The sequence below is a fragment of the Fusarium poae genome (assembly GCF_019609905.1).
Source record: "Fusarium poae strain DAOMC 252244 chromosome Unknown contig_3, whole genome shotgun sequence".
Taxonomy (NCBI): domain Eukaryota; kingdom Fungi; phylum Ascomycota; class Sordariomycetes; order Hypocreales; family Nectriaceae; genus Fusarium; species Fusarium poae.
This window is the reverse complement of record NW_025408661.1, coordinates 524,875-548,239: the sequence shown is the minus strand read 5'-3', so window position 1 is coordinate 548,239 and position 23,365 is coordinate 524,875. Positions and strand designations below refer to the sequence as shown.

At 49.4% G+C, this 23,365-nt stretch overlaps 5 protein-coding genes across 5 annotated transcripts; 3 read left to right on the top strand and 2 right to left on the bottom strand.

Annotated features, from left to right (window-relative positions):
* Window positions 1–1,360: 1,360 nt before the first annotated feature.
* On the top strand, window positions 1,361–4,578 carry FPOAC1_013776 (uncharacterized protein; the record flags this gene model as incomplete). Its single annotated transcript, XM_044858117.1, has 5 exons — window positions 1,361–1,723; window positions 1,773–1,882; window positions 1,938–3,374; window positions 3,432–4,163; window positions 4,215–4,578. 5 exons carry the CDS (start codon window positions 1,361–1,363, stop codon window positions 4,576–4,578), a joined length of 3,006 nt encoding a protein of 1,001 aa, XP_044700941.1.
* A 4,313-nt stretch (window positions 4,579–8,891) lies between these two features.
* Window positions 8,892–10,544, bottom strand: FPOAC1_013775 (uncharacterized protein; the record flags this gene model as incomplete). The annotated part of the gene is made up of 1 exon (XM_044858116.1): window positions 8,892–10,544. One exon carries the CDS (start codon window positions 10,542–10,544, stop codon window positions 8,892–8,894), a length of 1,653 nt encoding a protein of 550 aa, XP_044700940.1.
* Window positions 10,545–14,404: 3,860 nt separating this feature from the next.
* Window positions 14,405–15,129, top strand: FPOAC1_013774 (uncharacterized protein; the record flags this gene model as incomplete). The annotated part of the gene is made up of 2 exons (XM_044858115.1): window positions 14,405–14,471; window positions 14,522–15,129. 2 exons carry the CDS (start codon window positions 14,405–14,407, stop codon window positions 15,127–15,129), a joined length of 675 nt encoding a protein of 224 aa, XP_044700939.1.
* Window positions 15,130–15,464: 335 nt separating this feature from the next.
* On the bottom strand, window positions 15,465–15,827 carry FPOAC1_013773 (uncharacterized protein; the record flags this gene model as incomplete). The annotated part of the gene is made up of 1 exon (XM_044858114.1): window positions 15,465–15,827. One exon carries the CDS (start codon window positions 15,825–15,827, stop codon window positions 15,465–15,467), a length of 363 nt encoding a protein of 120 aa, XP_044700938.1.
* Window positions 15,828–20,576: 4,749 nt separating this feature from the next.
* Window positions 20,577–22,134, top strand: FPOAC1_013772 (uncharacterized protein; the record flags this gene model as incomplete). The annotated part of the gene is made up of 4 exons (XM_044858113.1): window positions 20,577–20,671; window positions 21,235–21,423; window positions 21,471–21,978; window positions 22,042–22,134. The coding sequence occupies 4 exons, from the start codon at window positions 20,577–20,579 to the stop codon at window positions 22,132–22,134; spliced, it is 885 nt and encodes a 294-aa protein (XP_044700937.1).
* Between the last annotated feature and the right edge of the window lie 1,231 nt (window positions 22,135–23,365).

Here is a 23,365-nt window from a genome sequence, read left to right as displayed (position 1 = left end):
TCAGCCGCTAATTTTGGAATGTATCTCCGATGAGTCCAATGCAGATCTGCTACTAGCGCCCCCCACAACAAACATCAAGAACCTGAATTTCATGAATTGTTGTCCAGGAAGTCCAGGAGTTTTCTACATGTGGTAAACATGTACGAATGATGGGAAAAAGCAAGTTGATGCAAGGCCAAAAACGTATTGCATGTGGTTTAAGAGCCTCGTTTGAAGCAAAGGATTGCGACCCAAGGTACATACTGCAGGTTCAAGCAAGAGAAGCGGTAGCAGGGAACGAGAGAACAGAATGCAGCCATGGCTGGTTGGGATGGGAACATGTTGGTGATCCTGCAGCCTCATGTACGCAAACAGTCAGGGGCTGTCCCATAAGGGTGAGGATAGCATCTCCATGTCTGGGTTGGTGTCTACGTTCTTGCCTGGCTGGCCTTTGCAGAGACATGATCGTAGATAGCAAGGCATCTCGTAGCGCACCATACAGTTAAGATTACCATACTGTCCTTCAGCTCCCCAAAGCTGCATTGTCTTCCGTGATGGGCATGTGCTGAAGGGGGAAATAAGACTCCAGACGCGAGACTCCAACCTCGATAACTTGCATCGACGATAATAATATTAAGGAAAATTGCTACTTTTCTACATCGCAGACTACAGGGTTAAGTAAGTTTTTCTCTACATCGTCTCTATTCTTGTAGTATAATTAATAGATTAGATCAGAAATTTCGGCTTGTTGTAGTTTATATTGGGTTGTAGTTGAGTCCGCAGTTTCATTTCCTCCCAGCATGCACTAATGGCAACTGTCACCTAGCGAAATCTGTCAGGGACTAGCGGGGATGATCGGCCATTACTGTTGATAGCAGGTACTGTATACGACGGCCTCGAGGCGACACTAAGACGCCAACAGCCCCGTGCGCCAACCTTGTTCAGCATCCTGGTCCTGCATTTTAGAAAACAGTCCGCAGAAACAGGGTGTGACGAGACATGATCAAAGACCCCTGTCGCGCTGGGAGCTGAAATGGCATTCGAGATACGAATGAGACATCCCACGCTTTGAGGGTTCCGAGACGTCGCCTTGCCTTATGAGGCAGAAATGTGCGAGGTTGGGTTCCGGAGAAGCAACCATCAGCACGCAGTCATGCTGCCTTTCATGGGTGCAGAAAGGAAAGTCAACACCATCCCCTTGTTAGCCACAATGTACGCAATTTCTGCAAACGAGGGGTCGATTCCGTCCCTCCGGTGTTCTGGGTTTGGTGCAGAGCAGGGACATTGACTTAAAATGCTGTGCAACCCGACAAGGCAGCCCGGTGGCTCGCCATGACGGAGCCCTTCTGCCAATTCTACAAGTTCTCAGCTTGATTTTGAAATGTCCAACATTAATCTTCCTTTGCCATATCCTGCCGAGGATGGACCCCTACCCAACTCGAAGGGCCATGCGCCCGAAGGAATGTCGTCAACATCTCATCTCCTGCCAACCTCGCTCCCACCACCACCTCCTCCTGGCGCATATCCGGATAATCCACCGAGACACATGAATTATGAAGGCGCGCCTTCTATGCCTCCAACACCGGGTGGCTATCGTGCGCCCAGATTCCTACAGCCTACTCCCGTACCTCATCAGACGCCCTATGAGCAACATGGAGATTGTCCTTCAAACACTCAGGAACCCTTCTATGATGGGTATTCGTTGCCCGTCCTGGCTAGAAAGAAGAACACGCGAGCTTATCAGGTATGAGCCTCTTGAGAATTGGAAGAGTGCAAGTTCTAACATGACAAAGGCGTGTGAGAGTTGCCGGCGACGGAAACATAAATGTGATGAGCAGATACCATGCGGAATGTGCTCGGGAAAGGGCGTGGAATGCAAATACCGTGACCCAGTCCTTAAGCCGTAAGTTGGGTAAAATCTTTATCTGAACCGTGCGGACACTAAACGGTTCAAATAGCACGGACAAGGCTCAGGCCGATATCCGGGATGGTCTCAATACAGTTCTGGCTTCACTTGATTCGATCATGTCGCACCTGGGGCGCTTCGACCAGAGATTGACCAATATGGAATCCCTCTTGCACCAGCATATCGCGACATTAACTCCAACGACAGAACCATCAGCGGGCGACGAGTACAAGTGCGCGCCAGCATCGCCTTACGTGGCTAACGACGCTTCTGCCGACCATTGCTACGCCGATCCTTACCGCAATCACACCTCATCGGAATCTATGCCACTTCGTATGATGGCTGAAGATGAGATGGAGGTTGAGCCCGGTCCACCTGTTCCCCCTGGTGAGCCTGCTATCCCTATTAATCACACGACGTTGGCCGGACTGCTGTTGGAATGGCCTTCCATTCGGGAGCTTACAAAACACCACGTTGAGCGCGAAGGTGTCCGATTCATCAGCGAATACCCCACCAGCCAAGAACAAAACAGAGGTGTTCTGATGGTTTATGGGCAAGGTGAAGATGCTCACCCATCGCGACAAGTTCGAGAACCGACCGACCATGGCCACTTGGACATGGCGGACGATTCATCCGATACCGCATCTCCTTCACCGGCGGCTGATTGGGGCCAGCTTGGTGGACTCAGCCCTCCTGATCAAGTGGAATACAAGGGGGGCGTTTTGGTTGATGGCAACCCTGACTTCTCTGAGCCGAAAGTGTGGGCGTATGTGGAAAGTTTCAAGAAAAACATTCTCAACATGCACCCTATCATTGAGCCCAAGATTTTAGACAGTTGGGTCAGGCACTTTCTGGATAACCTCCCAGCATCACAGCCACGTCCAGCGAAACCACAAACATCAAAGCCCACCTTTGACGTTGGAGGAGGCTCGCAGACGGAAGAAGTGGCAGGCTCAAAGAGAAAACGACCGCCAGGGCCGGATGGCTCCGAGCCACCACCACCCGCGCCATCTCGCACCGGTCGACCAGATCGGTCCATCCACACCGCTCTGGTTCTCACGGTTCTGGCTCTGGGCAGCGTTTGCCTTCACCGCGATAATGTCCCTGATGCTGTCCTTCGCAATGGAGCCATCCCGCCGCCGTCCGATCGACGCCCTCGCCGGCGATGTTCGTCCCAATCGCACTCGTCGTCGGGTCTGCCCTCGCCGAAGGAGGAAGGGGATACGAAACTTGACGACCGTCCATTATTCCGTGGCGTGGGTGCTTCCGGCGCTGGTAGCAGCCCTACGAGAAACTACGAGGTGATTCCTGGCTTAGAATACTTTGCATATGCTACGGATATCCTTGGCAACCACACTGGCGCGTACAACATGAAGAATGTGTACGCCAACATCTTTGCTGGGTTATATCATGGCCAGCTGGGTAGACCAATGGAGAGTTTTGCGTTCATTCACACGGCCAGCCACAAGCTGCAGGCCATTATGCGACCGTGGGTATTAGGATCTTCAACAAAACACAGGTGATGGTGTGACTAACGAGATGCCAGGAGCTTGGATAAAATGAGACGAATCAAGCGCAACAACGAGTTCATTCAGGAAACCAAGTACAACCAATTTTCTCTCGCATTCTGGACCTGCCTGCAGTTAGAAAGTGATATCATTGCAGAGATGCAACTCCCTCCATCAGTCCTGCTCTCGCACGAAGATGATATGCCGCACCCCAACATGAGTCTCTTGGAAGGGTTCGACCAGCGTATCCTCGACAGCTACCCAGGCCAGCTATATCTACGAACTCATCTCAACAGCATCCACCGCATGTTCTACGCTCCCGAGGATCCGGCCAAACCAGGCAAGGATAAGTTTGGAAATGTTGGCGTTGTTTCCGATGCTGTCTCGGGCATGCATTGGGTCGCTCCCAGTTTCGCATTCAGAGAGGATGATCCACCCGCAGATGATATTCTGGCGGCAAGATTGCGAGCAAAGTACTGGGGAGCCCAGGCGATTACTTACCGCCCATTCATCCAACAAATTCTGCAGTTCTCGCACTCCATCAAGAACCATGCATCGAGCCCCAACTTTCCCAGCGTCGACTCCGAGTTTCGACAGGATATCACTGCACCTGCCATGCACCCCAAAGCCAGAACGCATGGCGATATCGATCCTCAAGTTGTCGAGTTGGCCAAAACGGGCATCAAGGCGCTTATCGAGAGCACCCGTGCCTTCCATGGTCTCGGAGACAAGAGGCCGATTATCACCAATATTTTTGGCACAGCTCACGCGTAAGTCCTTTTCCTCACCAACTGCCTCCACCTCAACTGACCACGTTGCAGGCAGTGGGGCAACCTCTTAATCTTATCAGCTGCATTCTGTGATCCAATCCTTTGCACTTACGTGGATGAAGAACTCCTCCGAACACTGTTCCACAAGACGATCCAGTTCTTGCGACAGTCGGCAACAGCAACGAGCGCACTTCGAACGGACATGCATATTCTCGAAGGCCTGCAGAGAGATCTTTTCAGCTATGATCCTCGGATCAACTCGAACTTCTCGAGCGGCACAAGCGCACCTGGCTGCCATACTCCAAGACCTGGTCTCATGGCTGCGCAGCCTCGGATGCCTCATCAAATGGGCGACCAAGGGCATCTACGATCCATGCCTCACCATTTACAGATGAACCCATCGCACCGGCAGTGATAGGGTCGAAGATACTTCCCACCGGGACGTGGAGATCAGTCCTGATGACTCTCATTATCATCTTATCATAATCATCGCATGGCACCCGCTATTTTTTTCCTTCTCTTTCTTATCAATGTGATTTCGCGCTAAAGTACTTAGAATGAATGCTGAATCTTGTTTCTCTCTCTATATAAATATGAATGTGCGCCTCCTGAGAACGGACAAGCGGTCCATCCAATTACGATCCTCACACCCTGTCCGTGTTGGAAAATCCGGAGATCCCCCTTCCCTTCAGGGTTTAGACTATTATTAATCAGAAAGTCCTACTTTAGAGTTCAATGTTCTAGACGAAAACATCTGGAGATATAAATTCGAGAAGAACTCTCATCTCAATAATGAACAATCAAGCTCAATAAAATATATTTTCACCCTGCAGTACTGCGCAATATAAACAACAGGAGATGGACACTTTCAGAACCCATTCCTTCACTTCTTATCATTCTACCCCGCCACTGCGTTGTGAACTGGCTTGATGCAACCGCGAGTAGGTATCAGCAATGTATCGCCGCCTAATTCTGTCGTAGCATACATTTCCAATGCTCACGGTTTGAACGAGAATTCTGTCGCTACTCGATGGAGCAGTTCATGGGTAAATAATAGGTGACGAGACCGCCACTCCTATTCGCGACATAAGATATTAAATTGACAATCTTGTCATGTTTGAAAACGATACAACTCTTTGACCGAAGACTCTTCTTTGAGCTGGTGTACTCTAAACTAACAACTAGGAGACCGCTCCCCCAACTCATACGGTATCTCCTTCCCCAGCTAGTCTCAACAGCTTCCGTGCATCTGGTGATGCATTCCTACCATCTGCGATGTATGCACGATGTCACTTAGGCCTTGCGGATGGTTTTCTTGGTCCCAGCTGAGAATTCGCCGTCGCTTGCGTCCCAGATCAACCAATCACCAGAGTCGGCAGTCTTGTAAGCAAGTGACAAAATCCGGTTCACCCGCCAGTTCCTCCTGAAGGACAAATCAAGAAACCTCTCGTCCTTATTCATCCCATGGCTCTTACACCGGCCACCGGGTAAATGGCTCTCAGCGTAAAGTAGGCCTCGGATGGCAAATTCTTCTGGCAATGGGCGTTTGTACACGTCCTTGCTTGGAGGCCTGGATCCATCTGCTACCTACGTACTGTACAACCATGCTTCTTGGAAGCCAACAGAGCATTAAGCAGATTAGAGGTTAGTCCCCAGAAATCCCTTCTCAATAAAGGCCATGGCCTCCAGATTTTGTGCCATGTAGTCTACGAAGACTAAGATAACATGCGCGAAAGGTAAGATGTAAGGATCCCCAACACGATAAAACATAATCCGGATGGTAGTTATGGAAAACAAGAGGGCAAAGTGGAACCTCTTGTTCAAGGACGCTTGCTCAACATTGCTGTCCACTGTGGTTCCATCACTCTCTGATATGGCCTGCATGAGGACGTTATTTTTACGGCCATAGCCCAATAATGAGCAAGATAAAGAGTTCGCAATAAAGTACCTAACTATCTGAATTAGTTTCCTGTTTTTTTTAATCAATCTCATTCGCATTAACTGACCCTCCCTTAAGCCATTTACTGGCTGATTCGGCAATATCATTTTCTAGCTGATTATTAAAAGCACTCATAGATTCTTCAAGCTGATCCACGGACTGTCCAGCAAGCCCTCGGGGGACATGAGAAGTGGTGAAGATCATCACTCCGCTTTGGACTGATTGCAAGCACTTACATGGCCACGTTCCTCAGAATGTTCTCGAGGGCAAGCAGTTTGTTCCCGACTTCCAGCTCGACTGCCCGGATCATTCCGAGTTCTTGACTAGCTACGTTAGCAGCTGCACTGCCTCTTGTGGCCGGCAGCATCTAGACTGTAGATGTAATCTTCTCATGATAACTCGTCTAGTTAGGTATTCGGATTGAGATTGAGCCTCTCTTACTGTCTTTGGGGTCTTTGAAACCCATGGACTAGACAATTGGCTTGCCTCCCCGGGAGGCGTTGGAGTCCGTAGCTGTATATCAAGCTTTGAGATAACAGTTTCCGGGTTAAGAGGATAAAGCCCAGCTCCTCTAAATGCCCCCCGGATGTTGCTTTCTGTAAAAGTAACTTGAAAAGCGGCATAAAAGGCTGGGAAAAACTCGGTCTTGGAAATATGGGTTATAGAGCATCTGATCAGATGCTCTATTTCTCGACCATAAGCATTCTTCAGTACTGAGAAACACCCGACATCGAGAGGCTGGAGCAAGTGGGATGCATGAGCAGGCATACAAAGTGTAATGATCTTGTAATCCTGACAATATCTCTCAAAGTCAACGGAGTGGTGACTTTCGTGACCATCGAGGATCAAGAGACGATAGAGACTAACTGATCGCTTCGCTGTTGATCGATCGAAGTGCCTTAGCCACTCAAGACCCATTTCTTTATTTGTCCATCCATTTTGGCTCATTGCAATAACCCAATCAGCGGGAAGGTTGCTTTCTCGGTACCAATTCGCAAGATGATACTGGCCTGAACTAATGATAAACGGCGGGATCGATTGGCCTTCAGCGTTTATCGCTGGAATTGCGGTAATCCATTTACGGTTTTTAGGCTGCACTGATTTTGGCCTTCCTTGCCTTTCTGAGCCTGTGACAACCATCCCGGACTGTATCAGACCCATCATAAAGCCGGTCGCATTGAAGTTCCAGATATCACCGGATTGGATGCTGTACTTTGCGATTGTGTTCTGTACAAGCCTAAACTAGCCACGAATAATCGTAGGATCTTCGCATTTAGCTCTCTGGTAGTCATATCTCCGAAAGATACGCATCTTTAGCTCTGGTTGTCGCTTCACGAAGTTATGAGCCCAGCGCTTGCCAACAGGTACCTAATGCATCGCGGTCAGCAAGCAGGGAATTAGCCATTTCTTCCACAAAACGCAGTCGCAAGGGGAATCCTTGCGAATCTAGGTTAAGAATAAACTGAACTACAGTCTGTTCTTCCAGATCAGATAGTCGCCGCAAATTTGGGCCGGAATCACGTCGTGATTGAATGCCATTATGGCGGCGCCATAAATGCATTCGGCCAACTTCATAGATCTCTGCAGCGCGTCGGAGACTTAGATTTGAGTCATTTTAAAGGGCTTAAAGGGCCAGAAGGATTCTAGCTTCATTTGAAGACTGTGACATATTGCGTTGTTGATAATTATCTGATTAGATTAAAATGTTGTTAGGTAAGGGATTTTTGTCACGCTCGCTTATCAAGCACGTTACCCGTTGGCTCGAGCCAACGGGTAGTAGTTAATGACAATATCAATTCGTAGAATTGATTTTCCAGCCCCACTATACAGGGGGTAGAGTTGATCTAATTAACAGGGGAAGAGTTGATTTATGTCAGCCAATTAAACGCTACTGATCTCTTGCATAAGGCGCACAAGGCAATAACCGCATACAGCACCGAAATATACAGCCTCTACTAATATTTTTAAAGGACCACATTAAATCATACTTACTCATTATGGAAGAGCTCGGCCCTTTCCTATACTTCAGATCTTATCGAGTACTAGTGTGCTAGACATATCACTATAGTTGTGTAGCAGATAAGATCCCTACTGTAAATTACATTCCTTTTATCCGTGCACGCCAGTTGGTTTTTGAACCTACGTCTTGTGCCTCTTGTCAGGGGTTCAGTGGCAGCAGCCTCACGGCTACGTCGTGTGTGTCCCGTATTTTCATCCAATCAAGCGTAGGATCACTGCCCCTCCCTCAGCTGGTCTACAATGCTTAAAGTGGGTCAGTAAAATCAATTCTAGTAGAGTTGATTTGGTTATTTGTTACTAGGCACACCTCTAATTATGTTATGTTATATGCCAGATAGCTCTTGTAAGTACTGGAAGTAGGACTTGTTTTCTTTCGATATGCTTCGCATACTCGCGTGTATCAGGTAGTATATATAAGAGATTATAATTGGTGGCGATAAGAAAGAACTCACCCCTGTCTGTTAAAGGAACTCTACCCCCTGTAAGGTGGGGCGCATAAAAGAACTCTACTAGAGTTCCTACTGTTATTGATTACTAGCCCGGCTTGGTCGTTGCTCACTTGTAGATGGGTATCAGTCTCTATTTAAGAAATAAACTATCTGACCTATTAATTCACTTCCTAGTTTTTTTTGTTCGTCTTGATTGCCGTAAGACCTGATGTAGATCAGATAAAATGATGTTGGTGATTAATAGACATGATAGTGAAATAATAGTGATACCTACTGTCCATTCAACCCTCAATCCTGGTGCTAGACTTCCCAGCTAGTGGGCTAGTCCTTTGGGCCGGGAGGGCCATTGGCGGCCTTGCTGTATGCCCCGCCCTTCCTTCCGACAAGGCCCCGCTCCGTGACAAACTCCCTGGCTGCTGGAGAGAAGCGCAGTACTAGGTTCTGACACTGGCAGTCTTGATCCTTAGACATGTACATATAGTCATCCTCGGCCTTACAAGTGTTAGACAAAGCCTCAACTAGTAATATTTCCTCTGCTGGAGAGTCACCCATGGCGCTGCGCCACAGGTTTCCGTAGGCTGGCATGAGGTAGTCGAATGTGTCTTTGAAGGAGCCTTCTCCTTTATATGGGCGTTCATCAACGTCCAAGGCAGGCTTAGATACGCCGAAGCATGTTAATTTTGGAAATTGAAATATCGTGACTGGTGCCTTGAAGATACGTTGCTCCCTGAATATACCGCCAAAGGTTGCTGTGAGCTCGATAAGATACTCATTCTCCTCAACGCAAAGCCTTATCTTGATGCCGTAACTCAAGTCGATGTCGGCTCTCTTCGAAATCGGCGTAAATTCGAGTGTGTAATCGGTCGAGCGATATGATGGTCCGAGCCACTCTAGTAGCGGGTCCCATAACCACCAAAGCGCCGGAGCTGAGACAGTACTGAAGCTCCCTGGCTTTCCGAAACGTTTCGTAACCCGACAGTTAAAGTTATCGGCGTATCTCAGGCTTGATAACTGGAGCTTTTTCTGGTCTTTAAATAGCGCAGTCTTGATTCTGGGGCGTTGGAGCGTTGCAATCATCTTGAAGCCGAATCGCCCAGCGAGCTGCGATACGTTTTGAGCAGCATTTTGGATCTCGGCGAGTATGACTGTAGGTTCTGGTGAGGGTGGTGGTCTGATGGGATGCTCCAGGGCTGATATTTGCTGGGAAGTTGTGTCCACGGAGCGCTCGTCCCCCTGCGGCAATGTACATGTAGCTGTAATGCTACTGGGGGTGGCAATACTCCCGCAGTCGATACTACTGTCAGTCAACGTGTTTCCGTTCACATCAGCTTTTGATGTATGGGATGTTTGCCGGCTATGGCCAAAGGAGCTGAGATTATCTTGTTCAAGAACCATTCGTGCACAAGCCGCCACAGCTACAGAAGCATAGTTTTTCCAAATGCGTTGACTAGATGTCGTACGTTCATCACAGTAGTGCGAGATACCCAGAATAGGCACCACACTCAGATCGTTGTCACCCATCTGACGCAATAGACTTGACGTGTGTCCGTCATCGAAGCAGACGATAGATCGCGTGTTGAAGGAGGCTGCGACGTCGTCCCTGTAATCCGCATCCTCCGGACAGTCACCCATGGAGATAACCGCTCCGTCTGGATATATCGAGCAACCAGCTTTTTGCACGAAAACCTTACTCAGCCCGTCCACGTGATCCGCTGTAGGTCGCTGGCATTTCCTGCCCCATTTCTCGTTTCGGGAAATCAGGTTCTCGATGCTCTCGTTGAGCCCACACGATAAATCTTGAATCAAAATCTTAGTGAGGTCCACCGTTCTGCTGTTTCCATCTTGGTCTCTCATGAGTAGGCTATGCGGGACAAGTACATCGCCAACACGGCCAGAGCCACTATCATGTGGCACAATGCCGGCCTTACTGCTAAGCAGAAACAGCAGCTTTATATTCGGGAATGTACGCCGCATATGAGTTGCACAAATGGCTGTGCTTGTCGCATCGCCGAGTCCTACGCAGGAAGCGACCAAAAATGAACCAATTTTACCGATGGTGTAGGTGTTGTCGTCTCGGGGCAGCTGTCCAAAAAAAGGACGTTGTTCCTGGTCCAACGAGATACGACAGCTCGTCAATGTGGGTACATCTGTGCAGATGTACCCAATGGTGACATCATCTGGATTGGACATCTTTCGTGCGTTGTTATAAAGTGTGCCTTTAGATGAGTGTTGTCAGAAGTGGCGTTGTATGTTCAGGAGCAGACGGTAAAGTACGAATATCGAAGGTTACGCCCAGCAACAAATGAAACAGGGTGAGAGTGATTCAGCGGATTAAACCTACAGAAGGTAGTGTATTTATAATGGCCAATGATAAACAAACCCGCTTGTAAGCGTTATAAGACTGCCAACGTAGTTTGTCATCAAATTTCGCCTTGCACCCTGCCTTGCGACGCGGTGGGTGGAAGCGCAAGGCGTGCCTGGCCTGTTCCCTGTGGTGGCGCCTTGCCGTAAGGACTGGCTAATGTATCCCGACAATATTATCACAACGACAATGTTGCCGCTTCGGGCGTCACCGTCAATCTAGGCGGACACAGTCTCGACCCGAGGCAGATTAGGAACGATGTGCAGGCACAAGAATGTTCCAGGAAAACACATAAATAGACGCATTTCTCCTCGTCTTGACCGTACCCAAATTATCATCAGCCTTTCCAGATCGCCGCTTGGCCAGATTTCCTCATACCACTCTCTAAATCTATATTTTTAATCTGTCTCCATGATGCCGGAAACGTCGCCCCACTCTGGGGTCCCCAAAACGCTCGAAGAGTTCACGGGATCTGAGACGATCGTCGACCCACCTCGCAATGATGAGGTTTCTAATATAGGACCTCAAGGGTGGCCAGGGTTCAAATCCACGACACTCCACGACACATTTGTGAATATGGCGTGGATATGGATGCTGACTAATAACTTCGATGTGGAATGGGTGGAAATGGATCCATTATGGAAATGAATCCATATTGTGGAATTTGTGGAATGAAACCTACTTTGTCCAACAATGGTAATTAGTGGGCCGCATCCAGGTCTTGGTCGTCGACGTTTTTGTCACTCGTCCATTAGAATCCTATCTAGCGACCCGATCAAACCGGCACGCAACCAACTCCGTAGTGTCTGACAAAGCCCAATTGTACTGGCATCTAGCCTATTGCGGCTCTTGGTAACCATGCGGCCAGTGGTCGAGAATAGCCTCTCACACTCGGCTGACATTGGTGGCACAGTAAGCAGATCCAAGGCCATTCTAGACAACCGGGGGTATTTGAGCCGCCTTATGTGCCAGTATTCGTAGGGATCTGTGACAGAAGCATCAGCATCCTCGATATCACGCTGCCACTGCTCGTATTCATCAAGATCCAGACCGCCAACCGAGGACCTAGGGGATTGAGCTGGGGATTGAATTGGCGACTCGGTAACAGAAATCCCTCCAGCCGTCAGTCCTCGCTTCTTTGTGCGCCACGCTGTGAACTTGTTTCTTGAGGTCTTCAGCCGCTTATTGGCAGGCAACTCAATCTCTGGGTCATCAACCTCCAGGTCCCTATACTCTCTCTCCCAGAGATCCTGGACCATCTCCTTCGCCTTGGTAATCCACAACTGTCTTTCGTCGTCGTCTCCCCACAAATCGTCAAACAGTGCCCACCGGTAGGCAGGATGAAGAACTGCGGCGCCATAGATCAGGGGGCTGTCGTTCAGATGCTCGTAGTATTCGTTCAATTTGAGCCAGCCCAGGTTGATGTTGACAGCGAGATGATGGCCGTCCGGAAAATTGGCGACTGCTCTTTTCCCGGATTCGAGGGTTTCGAGAAGAAATTCGTACGCGTGAATAAGATCCCAGCTTGTTCCTGTACAAGTCAGCTGTTAAAATAGGAATCAGGCCGCTTTTGAGAAGTCTAAGGCTTACCAGACAGTGGAGGGTCGATCTCGTTTTCTTCGACCTTTCTCTGGTGTTTTCCCTGTCCATCACCCTCAAGGCCTCTCACAACCAGCTGGAAGTCAAGCAAAATGTCGTAAAGAGTCCCGAGCACATGCCAATCATCAGCTGTCATGCGATTCTCTTCCTTCAGGAAGAAGGGCAGCTTGGAGCCCTTTTTGATGTGGCCAGCTCTCGTCAAGTTGACCTTCTCCCACTCGTTTGATGCTCTCTGGACAAAAGAATTATAAAATGGCCTCAAGGCGAGAGCGCGCTCAATCATCGAGAATTGAGAAAGCCACCGGGTAGCATTGTCGACCACAACTCCAACTGGACGGTGTTTCTTGAGCTGAGCATCATCAGAGAGTTGGCTCTCGACAGCTTGTACCTTCTTGAGCATATCGGTCCACGTGTCCGATCTGCTCACCTCCTAGGTCTTCGTGAGTATAACAAATAAAGCAGGTGACTCAGCCACCTACAACAGCAAAGTTATGCCATTTTCCAACAGAGCCTCGCCTCCTCCAGACTTCATGCTCCTTCGCTGCCGTGTGAAGTCCTTCGAAGACCTCTTTCTCGAAAACATCCGGGTTCTTGCCATACAGCATCTGTTTCACTACTATGTTGACAACGTGGCCAACGCAGCGAACCCATCGCTTCGCCCAGTCGAAACCAAATTCTAATCCAATCTCCCCCATCGAGGTTTTATTGTTACCGGCATTATCCAGTGTAAAATATCCGAGTTTATCGCTGATCTCGTACTCCCGAATGATCTCGATAATTTGCCCGGCGATATTCTCGCCTGTGTGCCGCTCCGTAAGCTCAGGCAGTCCGAGAACGCACTTCTGCGGCCGATTGTTTGAATCCCGAAACACACATGTGATGCCGTATAAGGCGTGTCGGTTACCAGACTTCCAGCCATCGTACTGGATATGGATCTGTCCCGGACTCTTTCGCAAAGCATCCTTCACTCTTTCCATATTGTTGGTAAATTCTCGTTCTGCGATGGCACGCACGGTCACGTCAGTAATGTTAGCTTTTGTGATCTCAACAGATGGATTGAGGTAGTTGAAGATGTCTCGAAGATCTTGATCGTTGACGATCGAGAAGGATTGGTTAGAATTGACAATCCAGTTGACAAGTTTCTGCTGGAATACAGTTTTGTCGAAACGTTTGATCAAGGTATTGATCAAATCTTGTTCCTTCGGCTCCTTCGGGTTCAACTGTAGGATTGTTGCAATGGACTGATGTGCTTTCTCGGATGCCTTCGCAGGCTTTTGCCTCTTGCCTGTCGGATCCATGATGCCATTGTGGTCCGTGTACAGGTGACCCTCAGCGTTCTGCAACCCTTTGATGGCATAACTCTTTGGCCTCGGCCGCTTTTGCTTGATGCAAAGGCAACACACCCATCGGCGTTCCCCCTTTTGGGCATGCTGGATATCGTAGCCGAACTGATATACCCATTGACGCACTTGGCCGTCTCTCTCCGTCAAGGTCCAGCCTTTGTAGAGCTGGAAGAGTCGTTGATTGTCTTCTTCTGTACGTTCTGGAACGGGTGTGGTTGACTTGGTAGGATGAAGGGTGGCCATTTCGATTTGGGATAGTAAGGGCGTGAGTAATAGTAAACCGTCCTAGAATAGACTTGTTTGAACTTTGTGTACGGGTAAAACGGAGTGGAAAATTGTTGCTGTTGCGTTGTTATTGCCGATGGAAAGTACTTAGGGTATGCGCTATTTCATAAGGAAATCCAGGTATTTTCAAACCCCACCTAAATTTCCATTCCTTGCCACAATTTCCACATGTGGAACATGTGGAAGGGATTCCGTGGCGTGGATATGGAAATGCTGAAGCCTACGTGGAATGGAATGGAATGGATATGGATCCACATTATGGATCCATATGTGGATTTCGTGGTATGGATTTGAACCCTGAGGGTGGCACCAGTATGGAAAGAATTGTCTTGTTATCTTTCCCACAGGAAACAAACACAAAGTCGAGGCTTTGAAAGCGCACTTTAACAACAACGAAAAGCCTAGTGATGTCAACTCGTTATTGTTCGAGGAGATACCAGTATCGGACAACGGGTGCAGCCAGCCATGCAATGACCAAGGCCGCATTCGCGCAGAAGATCGCATATTGAAAGCGATGAATAAATTTCGATCTAGACCCGAATACAAGACGTACCTGGAAGACAAAGAAATCGGCACAGTCTTTATTGCGGTCATCGAAAGCTTCTTTGAGAGGAAGAATGATCAAAAGCCAGTGGATGCGGCTCTTATTGTCTTGTTCAATGTCTCGACTGGTAGAACGGTGACCAGAACGACAAATGGAACAACCCTAAACCACTGGTTCTTAGATGAGGCGGAGCGGAGAAGAGGACATGTGGATGGTAACAAAGATTGTTTGCGCATGACCGCAGGTAAAATAGTAGCAGAAAGGGTGCACGGTGTGGATGCAGCGAACTGGCACGAATACGCCGTCAGGAAACCTCGTAAGGAGTTTTTTGAGGAGGCCCTCAAAATCATGGAGATTCCTTACGCTGCGACACATAATGAGACGAATGCTTCGCTGGGCAGCGTGGGTACGGTTGATAGTTTATGAATTATCTTTTATCTTCTGGCACAGTCAAGTCACAAGATTCTAAAAATCCGGAGGGCTCGCCTAGAAAGCCTGCCGCATACTTTCTTGCAATAAAGTGATCGGCTAGTCCACGAAACTCCTCCATAGAAAGTGAGAAATTGCTCCCGTACGACACGACCTTCCCATCGTCACTCCAGCGTAAGAGGAATGGAGGTGGCTCGGTTTTGACCACCTTCTGACCAATGTTACGCAGATTATGCAGCTCTGCCAATGGTGAGAGCTAACCTTATACCATGTACTTCTGCCGTACCTCTTTTGCTTGTTTGAGCGGTGGAATATCTGGCTGCGGGTGAGAATTAGCTAGTTGCCTCATCCCAAATCAGCCAGCAGCCTGAATTAGCAATGCCAAGCCCCAAAGAAAGAATCCGGTGCTTTCGTTCTTCTGCCATGGGCGCCAGTTCAGAATATCTCTCATCGTCGTCGATTCTGTCATTGTGGAACCAGTCCTTAGGAGGATAGTCCTCTGAGTAGAGTAGCCCTCTCATTGCGAAGTCTTCTGGCAATGGGCGCTTCGACTGATCATTATCAAGCAGCGTTGTGTGACTTTGCACTTTGTATCCAGGCTCGCAAGATTCTAACAAAGAGTTGAACATTAAAGCAGTCAGCCCCCAAGGAAAATCATTCTCCAAGTGGTTAATGGCCGCAGGGTTTAGGGTCATGTAGTTAATAAAGACAAAAATCGCGTGCAGGAAAGGCAACGTGTTTACATCTCCCTGACGATTAAGGACCGTCTCAATAGTGGTCACCCAAACTTGTAAGCATGCTTAAATTTCTCGTCCGGCATGGTCTCGGAAATGCTACTTCTATCCGTAGTAACATCTGCTCCCCCGGGCGTCTTGGAAATAGCTCGCATAAGGACGTTGGATTCGGCACCGTAACCAGGAAGGGAGCAGTGTGTCCAATAACCAAGTTATTTGATTTGCTTGGTTGTGGTTGGTTGATTACGTAACAACCAACCACAAGTAAGACCCCCTCCGACCAACCACAAGCAAGCCTTTTTGGCTTACTCGAGTTAACTTGAAGTTACTCGACTAAGTTACCGGATTGGGAAAGTGGCCAACAAAGTCTAACCTTAATAGGGCAGGCTAGGAAGACAGCGCACCCTGATTGGCCCAGTCTTTAAATGAAATGGGTGAGGATCTCCTTTTCTTTCTCCTCCAACCTTTCCACAGAGCCAAGGCTGCCGATTTGGTCCAATAACTTGAAGAACAAACCAAATATGTCTTCGCGCCCATTCTTTAAGCCTCATGGAAGGCTCGAAAAAACCACTCCTCCTAGGACCCCTTCTGAGTCGCTCGGCCCCGCCCAGCCGAGCACTCCTAGCTCCGCCTCAACTCAAACCCATGTGCCTAACGATAAGCCCTCCCCTTCAAGGCTTTCTGACGAAAGAGGTGCGCCGGACGCCTCTCAGTGCCCTTTCCCTATCGACTGGGACAAAATCCGCTACAACAGGAAGCCAGTACCATCTATTCGATACCGCCAGCCCCACAAGCGCGCCATCAACTCCAAATCCCAGCCTTCAGCAATCTACAGGCACGGCGCACAGCTTACCACAGATGGGAACAATAAGTTCTGGCTCTGCAAGTATTGCCATAGTAGCGGCCATCACGATGCTGCGCTTTTTGCCAGTGAGAGCACGACCAGCATCAATTATCACCTTAAACAGCAGCACAGACTGGAAGAATTCGGTTACAAAGCCATAGGAGCCGATCCTTTCAGCATAGCCAAGAGGACAGCAAGCCTTACGCCATACCTCGGAAGCCGGCGCGCGGTGTTCAACGACCTGAAATTCAAGGACGATTTTACTGACTGGGTGACTGACCTTGGCCTCACATTTCGTCAGGCGACTCATCAGCGGACGAATGAGATGTTTATCAATTATCTGGAGGATATCGATAAGATCCTTCCCAGAAGCCCATTTACTCTTGGCAGTTGGGTCAAAGAGAAGTGGCTTGGCGATGGTGGGAGACGCGTTTGGCTAAGGACAAAGCTGCAATCCGCCAAAAGCAAGGTCCATGTATCGATGGATGCATGGACATCTGAAGAAGGGACAAACTATCTTGCCGTTGTCGCTCACTTCCTGGATGAGCGCCACAAGTTACAAACAGCTCTTCTAGACCTCCCACCTCTAAAGGGTCCTCATTCCGGTGAGAACATTGCCAAAGTGTTGTCGACCGTCATCGACTTTTACGACGTCTCGCCAATCATTGGCTTCTTCATGATGGACAACGCTGCAAGCAACGATGTATGCATCCAAGAGCTAGCAGAGCAGTACCCGACAATCAACCGCGAAAGCCGCCTTCGGTGCGTCGGCCATATGCTGAACATCATCGTCAAAGCTCTTCTCTTTGGCAAGGGCGTTAGCAAGCTGGAGAAACAGCTGCGCGCTGCATCCGATGACGAGCGGTTTGAGATATGGAGGAAGCAAAGCTGTATTGGCAAGCTCCATAACTTCTGCGTGTGGATCAACAGAAGCGACCAGAGACGGGAGCGGCTGAAACAGTACATCCTGCGGGCTTATGACGAAGGCAGTATCGAACACCTCTACACCAGGGCCCTGGTCGATGGTGGTATCCGCTGGAACTCTGTACATTCCATGATTGAGAGAGCTCTGAAACTCCGCCACGCCATTGATCTCTTCTTTCTCAACTATCGCCGCATCGTCGCCGAAGGATACGATATCTCACAAGATATCCTAACTCCGCAGGATTGGGTTGATCTCGATCACTTCCTCAATATCCTCAAACCTTTCAAGGGTCTAACAAAACGCATGGAGGGCCGGGCTAACAAATCTGGCTCGGAAGGATCACATGGCTCACTTCACGAGACTCTCGAGTCGCTGGATGTGCTCTTCAAGAAGCTCCAAGAGGCTGGGAAGTTCGCAGATGATCACCCTGACGTGGTGTCAACATACTATTCCCATGCTATTGATGCCGCTCGTATCAAGCTTGAGGAATATTTTGGCCTCACTGATGCCACCCCTGCATACCGGTGTGCAGTTGCCCTACATCCGGCTAACAAATTTACCTATTTCGAGCTTGAATGGAGTCACAACAGGCAATGGATCAGCGGCGCAAAGAGAGTGGTACAGGAGGTTTTTGCACAATACGAGGCAGCAGCTGCGGAAGCGGACCGAATGGACGGAGTAGGACAAGAGGAGGAGCCGGAGGAGCTGGAGGAGGAAGCAATTGCTGACAACAGTATCGCTCTTGATCCACTTCAGCAAGCTCGTAAGCGTCGGCAGAGGCTTGCTGTCACTGCGATGTCAGCTACACGAGGAAAGAAGCGGGTAAAGTTGACGTCTGAGCTGGATGAGTTTATGGCGAGGACTAACAAGGCTGATCTGGATGTTGAGGATCCTCTGGAGTGGTGGGTTCGCCATGCATCTGACTATCCTATCCTGTCGAAGATGGCGTTTGACTTGTTCAGTTGCCCAGCAATGAGCGCTGAATGTGAGCGCGTCTTCTCACAGACAAAGAAGGTCATTACGGATGAACGGAACCGGCTCAGTTCGGACACGGCAGTAGCGATTGAATGCCAGAAGCACTTGCTTCGAAGCGGAATATTAGCCTAGATCTACCACCGTAGCTATACAGGGCATGAAAAATAGTCGAGTAATGCCAACCAACCAAGTAAATCAAGCCGCTGTTGCCGAGTAAACCAAGTCAAGCAAGGGGTTCTGTCAACCAAGTAAAAAAAAGGGTCCAAATTTTGCTTTACTTGGTTATTGGACACACTGGTGAGGTCTGCTGTCCACCATCTCTTTGCGTATGGTAATGGCTTCGCACGTGGGACTAGATTGTGGATTGCATCGAGGACCACGTCCATCAACCTGTCATTCTGTGTCTGGGCGCCGCCGCCCCACGGAAGTGGAGAGAGCTTTTCCTTCACCCTTTCTCTAATCGCGTTCCAGGGCGCATTTTTGAACAGCAATATTGGTTCCGTCGTCCTCCCGGGCGTCGCGAGATCAAACTCTGTCTGGATCACCCTGTGATCTGATCCATGCTCGGTCGGGTGTATACCGCAGTGGACCATCTCGTCTGCCAGCTCAGCTGACGCGAGCGTCAGGTCGATCGTGCTCTCGCCGCCTGGTCCTTCCCGCGTCTTAGTGCCTCGTGAGACAGGACTGAGAAGGCCATGCTCGTCCATGAGATTAATGATCGGCCCTGCCTCACCTTGTCTCCTGCCTGTCACATCGTCGCCTCCTCAGAGCTGATCGTGCCGGCACCTGCTCTGCCTCTAGGTCGCTGCGGATCCAGAGCATGCTCCGGATCGGCCATTGCATCTCATGTCTCTTTGTAGGTATGTACTTAATCCAGTCTCTGTGACTATTTGGCGTTGTCACCACCGATCCCTCCATGAGGGCGTACGGTTAGGCGACTGCCAGCACCGCATAGTCTCTCAGCCGGGTCGATCGGGCCTGGTACGGCGGCTTCGTTGCTCTGCATCCGCTGTCTGTGGCTTTCCGTGCTTCTGCCTTTGCTTTTACTCCTAGTGTGGAAGACTCGTTTGTGGACGATAGGTACCCAGCGCATTTTAATGATGTTGCCACCCTTTCCCAGTCGTCTCGCATGTCTGTAGATCTCCCGGGTGGTGCATTGTCCTGACTGTTGTCGAGGTTTCGCAATTGCTTGTAGCGCCGATCGGTTTCTTGTCGCAATAATTACATCTCGATGTCGGAGACCGTCAGGCATGCACCTGAGGACCAGTGCTATCGCTTCCAGCTCGGCCGTATATGCGCTCTGCTCGTCTCGCGGGCCAAGAGTGACGGAGTACTTTGCTATAACATCCCCGTTCACTCCTCCGCCGGTGGTGTTGCGCACAACACCGCCCATGCCGACTAGTCCGTTTCTCGCAGAGGCGCTCGTTGCGATGAGCACTTGTCTCATTTTTCTGGTCTCGGTCAAGCCGTCACCTGCAACTACACCTGCAACTGCACCTGCCGCTGCCTGCCTGTCTGAGTCGTCGTACCGGTACTCCACCACCATGTGCCTATGCCACGGTGGTAGCGCATACGGCTCGATCGTCTCCATCCGTTCTACTGTGCCATCGTGGGCGAGTGCCAGCTTCGTCAGCGGCAGGTACCTATAGTGGCAGTAGGGCTTTCTTCTGTGTAGAGTGGACGAAAAGCGGGGATACGTGGATAGCTTAGCGTAGCTATAGGCCCTGAGATCCGTTCTCCCGGGCGTAATGAACACTACTACTGATCCCGCTCTGACTGTGGCCCGAACGGAAGTGCTCTTTCTAGAACGCAGGTACTATTGATACCTCATAGGCCTTCACACCCTGTCACGTCAGTCAGTGCAATTTCTGGTTCGGGGGTTGCTGCCGATCACTACAAGGGGTGCAGACGAATCGGATGCGACACAAGAGAAGAAAACGGCGTTGAAATTTACATACAACCCTGTATGCAGGAAGCAGAGGTTATCCCTGTTGCTGAGTTCAGCCACCGCAACTCTAATTTCATCCCGCAGAGCCGAGCTTACTTCACAAGCCCCAGTATGTCATTGTCGTCCAGTATGCTTGCGCTTTAAGCATCAGAACATGGAACAGCCCCGATTAGGACTATCTCCAATCACTTTGATGCGACTAGCGGGCGCCGTTTCCCTGGGCACGTCACGGCTTCGGGCTTATCTACACCACGCACTAAAAGCTCCCATCCTTTTATACTTAGCAAAAGCCCCTGTACCAAACCTACCCCTGGTCTCTTTTGCTAGGCTTACGTCCTCCTTTCTGTAATTCATAATCTCCAAAAACTCAGCCTCTACTCACAGTTGCCTAGTGCCTGAGTTTCCTGTGCACGCTGCACTGCACGTACACCATCAACATGGATCAAGCTGAATCGGACGTTCCTCCCTTCCCATTTCCTCCCTTCACATTTCCTCCCTTCACATTTCCTCCCTTCGCTATAAGTATCAGCCTGCCCTGCTGCAACCCTGTTGACGGCCATAGATCACCTTCATCCTCCTCCGCGAGCTAGGCTTTGGTTCGCGGTCTGAAGGCCTCTTGGAATTTGTTACCTTTCCCATCGATATACACACTCGCTCACTCATTCTTGACTCGCAGCAATTCGTCGTCCCGTCCTCGATGGGCCAAGATCTCAAAGGCTCAGATTAGATCACTTAACCATTTCCTCTTCCTTCCAATCCGACGTGGTTTTGGATTATCTCCATCGTCAAATATCCATTCGCAGAACGTGCTCTATCTCATTCGGCTGTATGCTTTTGGTATGATTGCCGCTGAACGCATCTGTCCGTATGCGACCCTTTGCGCCTCAACATAGCATGGCCGACGACAGCTAGGTACTCCCGACCCCAGCCACACTATCCTCCTCCGCCGGATACCGCCCAGCGGCCTTCCGACGCTCCTCCATCCAGCATGGCTACATCAGTTACCGGTAATTTGCCCTTTATCCACGACTCTCGCGGCTACGGCCCGCCGCATGCAGAGCCGCGATACGCATCTCCCAATGTCATCAATCCTTACTCGCCTCTCGGCCATCAGCCTCCGCAGTACCTCCTGCCTCTGCAGCCGCAATCTGACCCCCGATCTTCGGCCTATCCTCCTCCACCGCCGGACCAACGAGGTGACAATTACGATGACCGCCGTCTACCATACGAGCAACAGCCCTATGACAAGGATCCCTATTATGCCTACTGCCGTGGACAGCCTCCTCAAGGACCTCCACCACCAAATGGCTACCCGGGCTACCCTGCTGGTGTCTATAAATACCCTCTGGTCAGATACGGCCGTGCGCCTTTACGGCGAAAACGAATATCAATTGCTTGCAATCATTGCCGGAAGAGAAAGGTTTGTGCCTGCCGATGTTTGAGGGTAACATCATTGCCGCTCAAAAATGCTGACTATCTGTAGATCCGCTGCAGCGGCCGTCAGGGCGCCCTCGGTAGCAAGTGCCAGAATTGCGCCCTCATGAACCAGGAATGTATCGTTCAACCCGTACGGTGAGAGGCCAAAGTCTGACCTCACCACACCATTTTCGCCCATGGAGGAATTTCAACACCACACAATCAACATATTATTTATTTATCAATAAGATGTCAATTGAGACGATATATATATAATTAGAAAGACCTAATTCTAGCATTTAATATTCTGTATAACTACCAATCTCGGGCCTAACTAAATGCAAGCTCTCAGTCCTTTCTCCAAGGAATTGATACACTTTAAAATCTTGTCCCGTGGGATAGCTTCCCACGCCAACTCGACGCATCTTGTGAATTCTGTAATTGAAGCTATATCCGTTATTATTGCTCAACGGATCGCGTGTCATAGTGATAAGTCGAGGTCTTCCCGTTTTCCAGATAGCAACCCAGAACATGACCGAAATTGTTGGTTTGACATAATCATTCTTGTTCACAAGGTCCTTATTATACTTTTCATGTGGCATACGGAAGCAGAAGCTTTTGGGGTTGCTGCTTGCGTTAGCCACAGAGACTTCATCTGAGTTGATGAACTAAACTGTTGTCAATATCGAAACTACCTTCCTTGTGATTTGCAGCATACTTCCTTCAATTCTTCAAATCTTCAATCCAACCTTGACAAAAATGAAGCCGGATTCTGTCTTTTTCTTTATTAAACTTTAGTCGATCCATTGACTTCCATATCATCCTGTAGTGGAAGGATATGGCGTGCTTGATGGTCCTGACTGATATAGAGTTATCCATCAGTCCTCGGAGCTTCTCCCATGAGATAAAGTGGTCTTGCCGGATATACCTTAGTATATTCCTTCTCTATAATCGATTCAGCTTCAAAGGACGCCCGATACGAGTATTTCTGTTAAATGTGTGTGTTTTGACGAATCCTTTGATAATACGGTCAACTGCGCGGTGGCCTGTTTTGAACTGCCGTGCAACAGCCCGTTTTGACATCCACTCCCTCAGATTCGGAGCGGACGAAGGGTCCTTTGCTAAAGAAACCCAATCCCAGGTTCTAAGATCGACCCCCGACAGTGAAGATGCAATAAGCCTGAGGGAACGGTGGTGGTGGGAGGTGTTGGTAACGCCTTTCGCTCCTTTTCTTCTGTTGCACCACTTCATGTTTGTTTTGTCCGCCAGCGTTTTACTATCTGAGTTCAATGTTCTTGGCAGACGACAGATAATTGACTCGGTAACACTATGTGACCGAAAGGAAAGGTACGTAGAGTATCGCCCTTATGCGAGCTGGGGTTAGCATGACT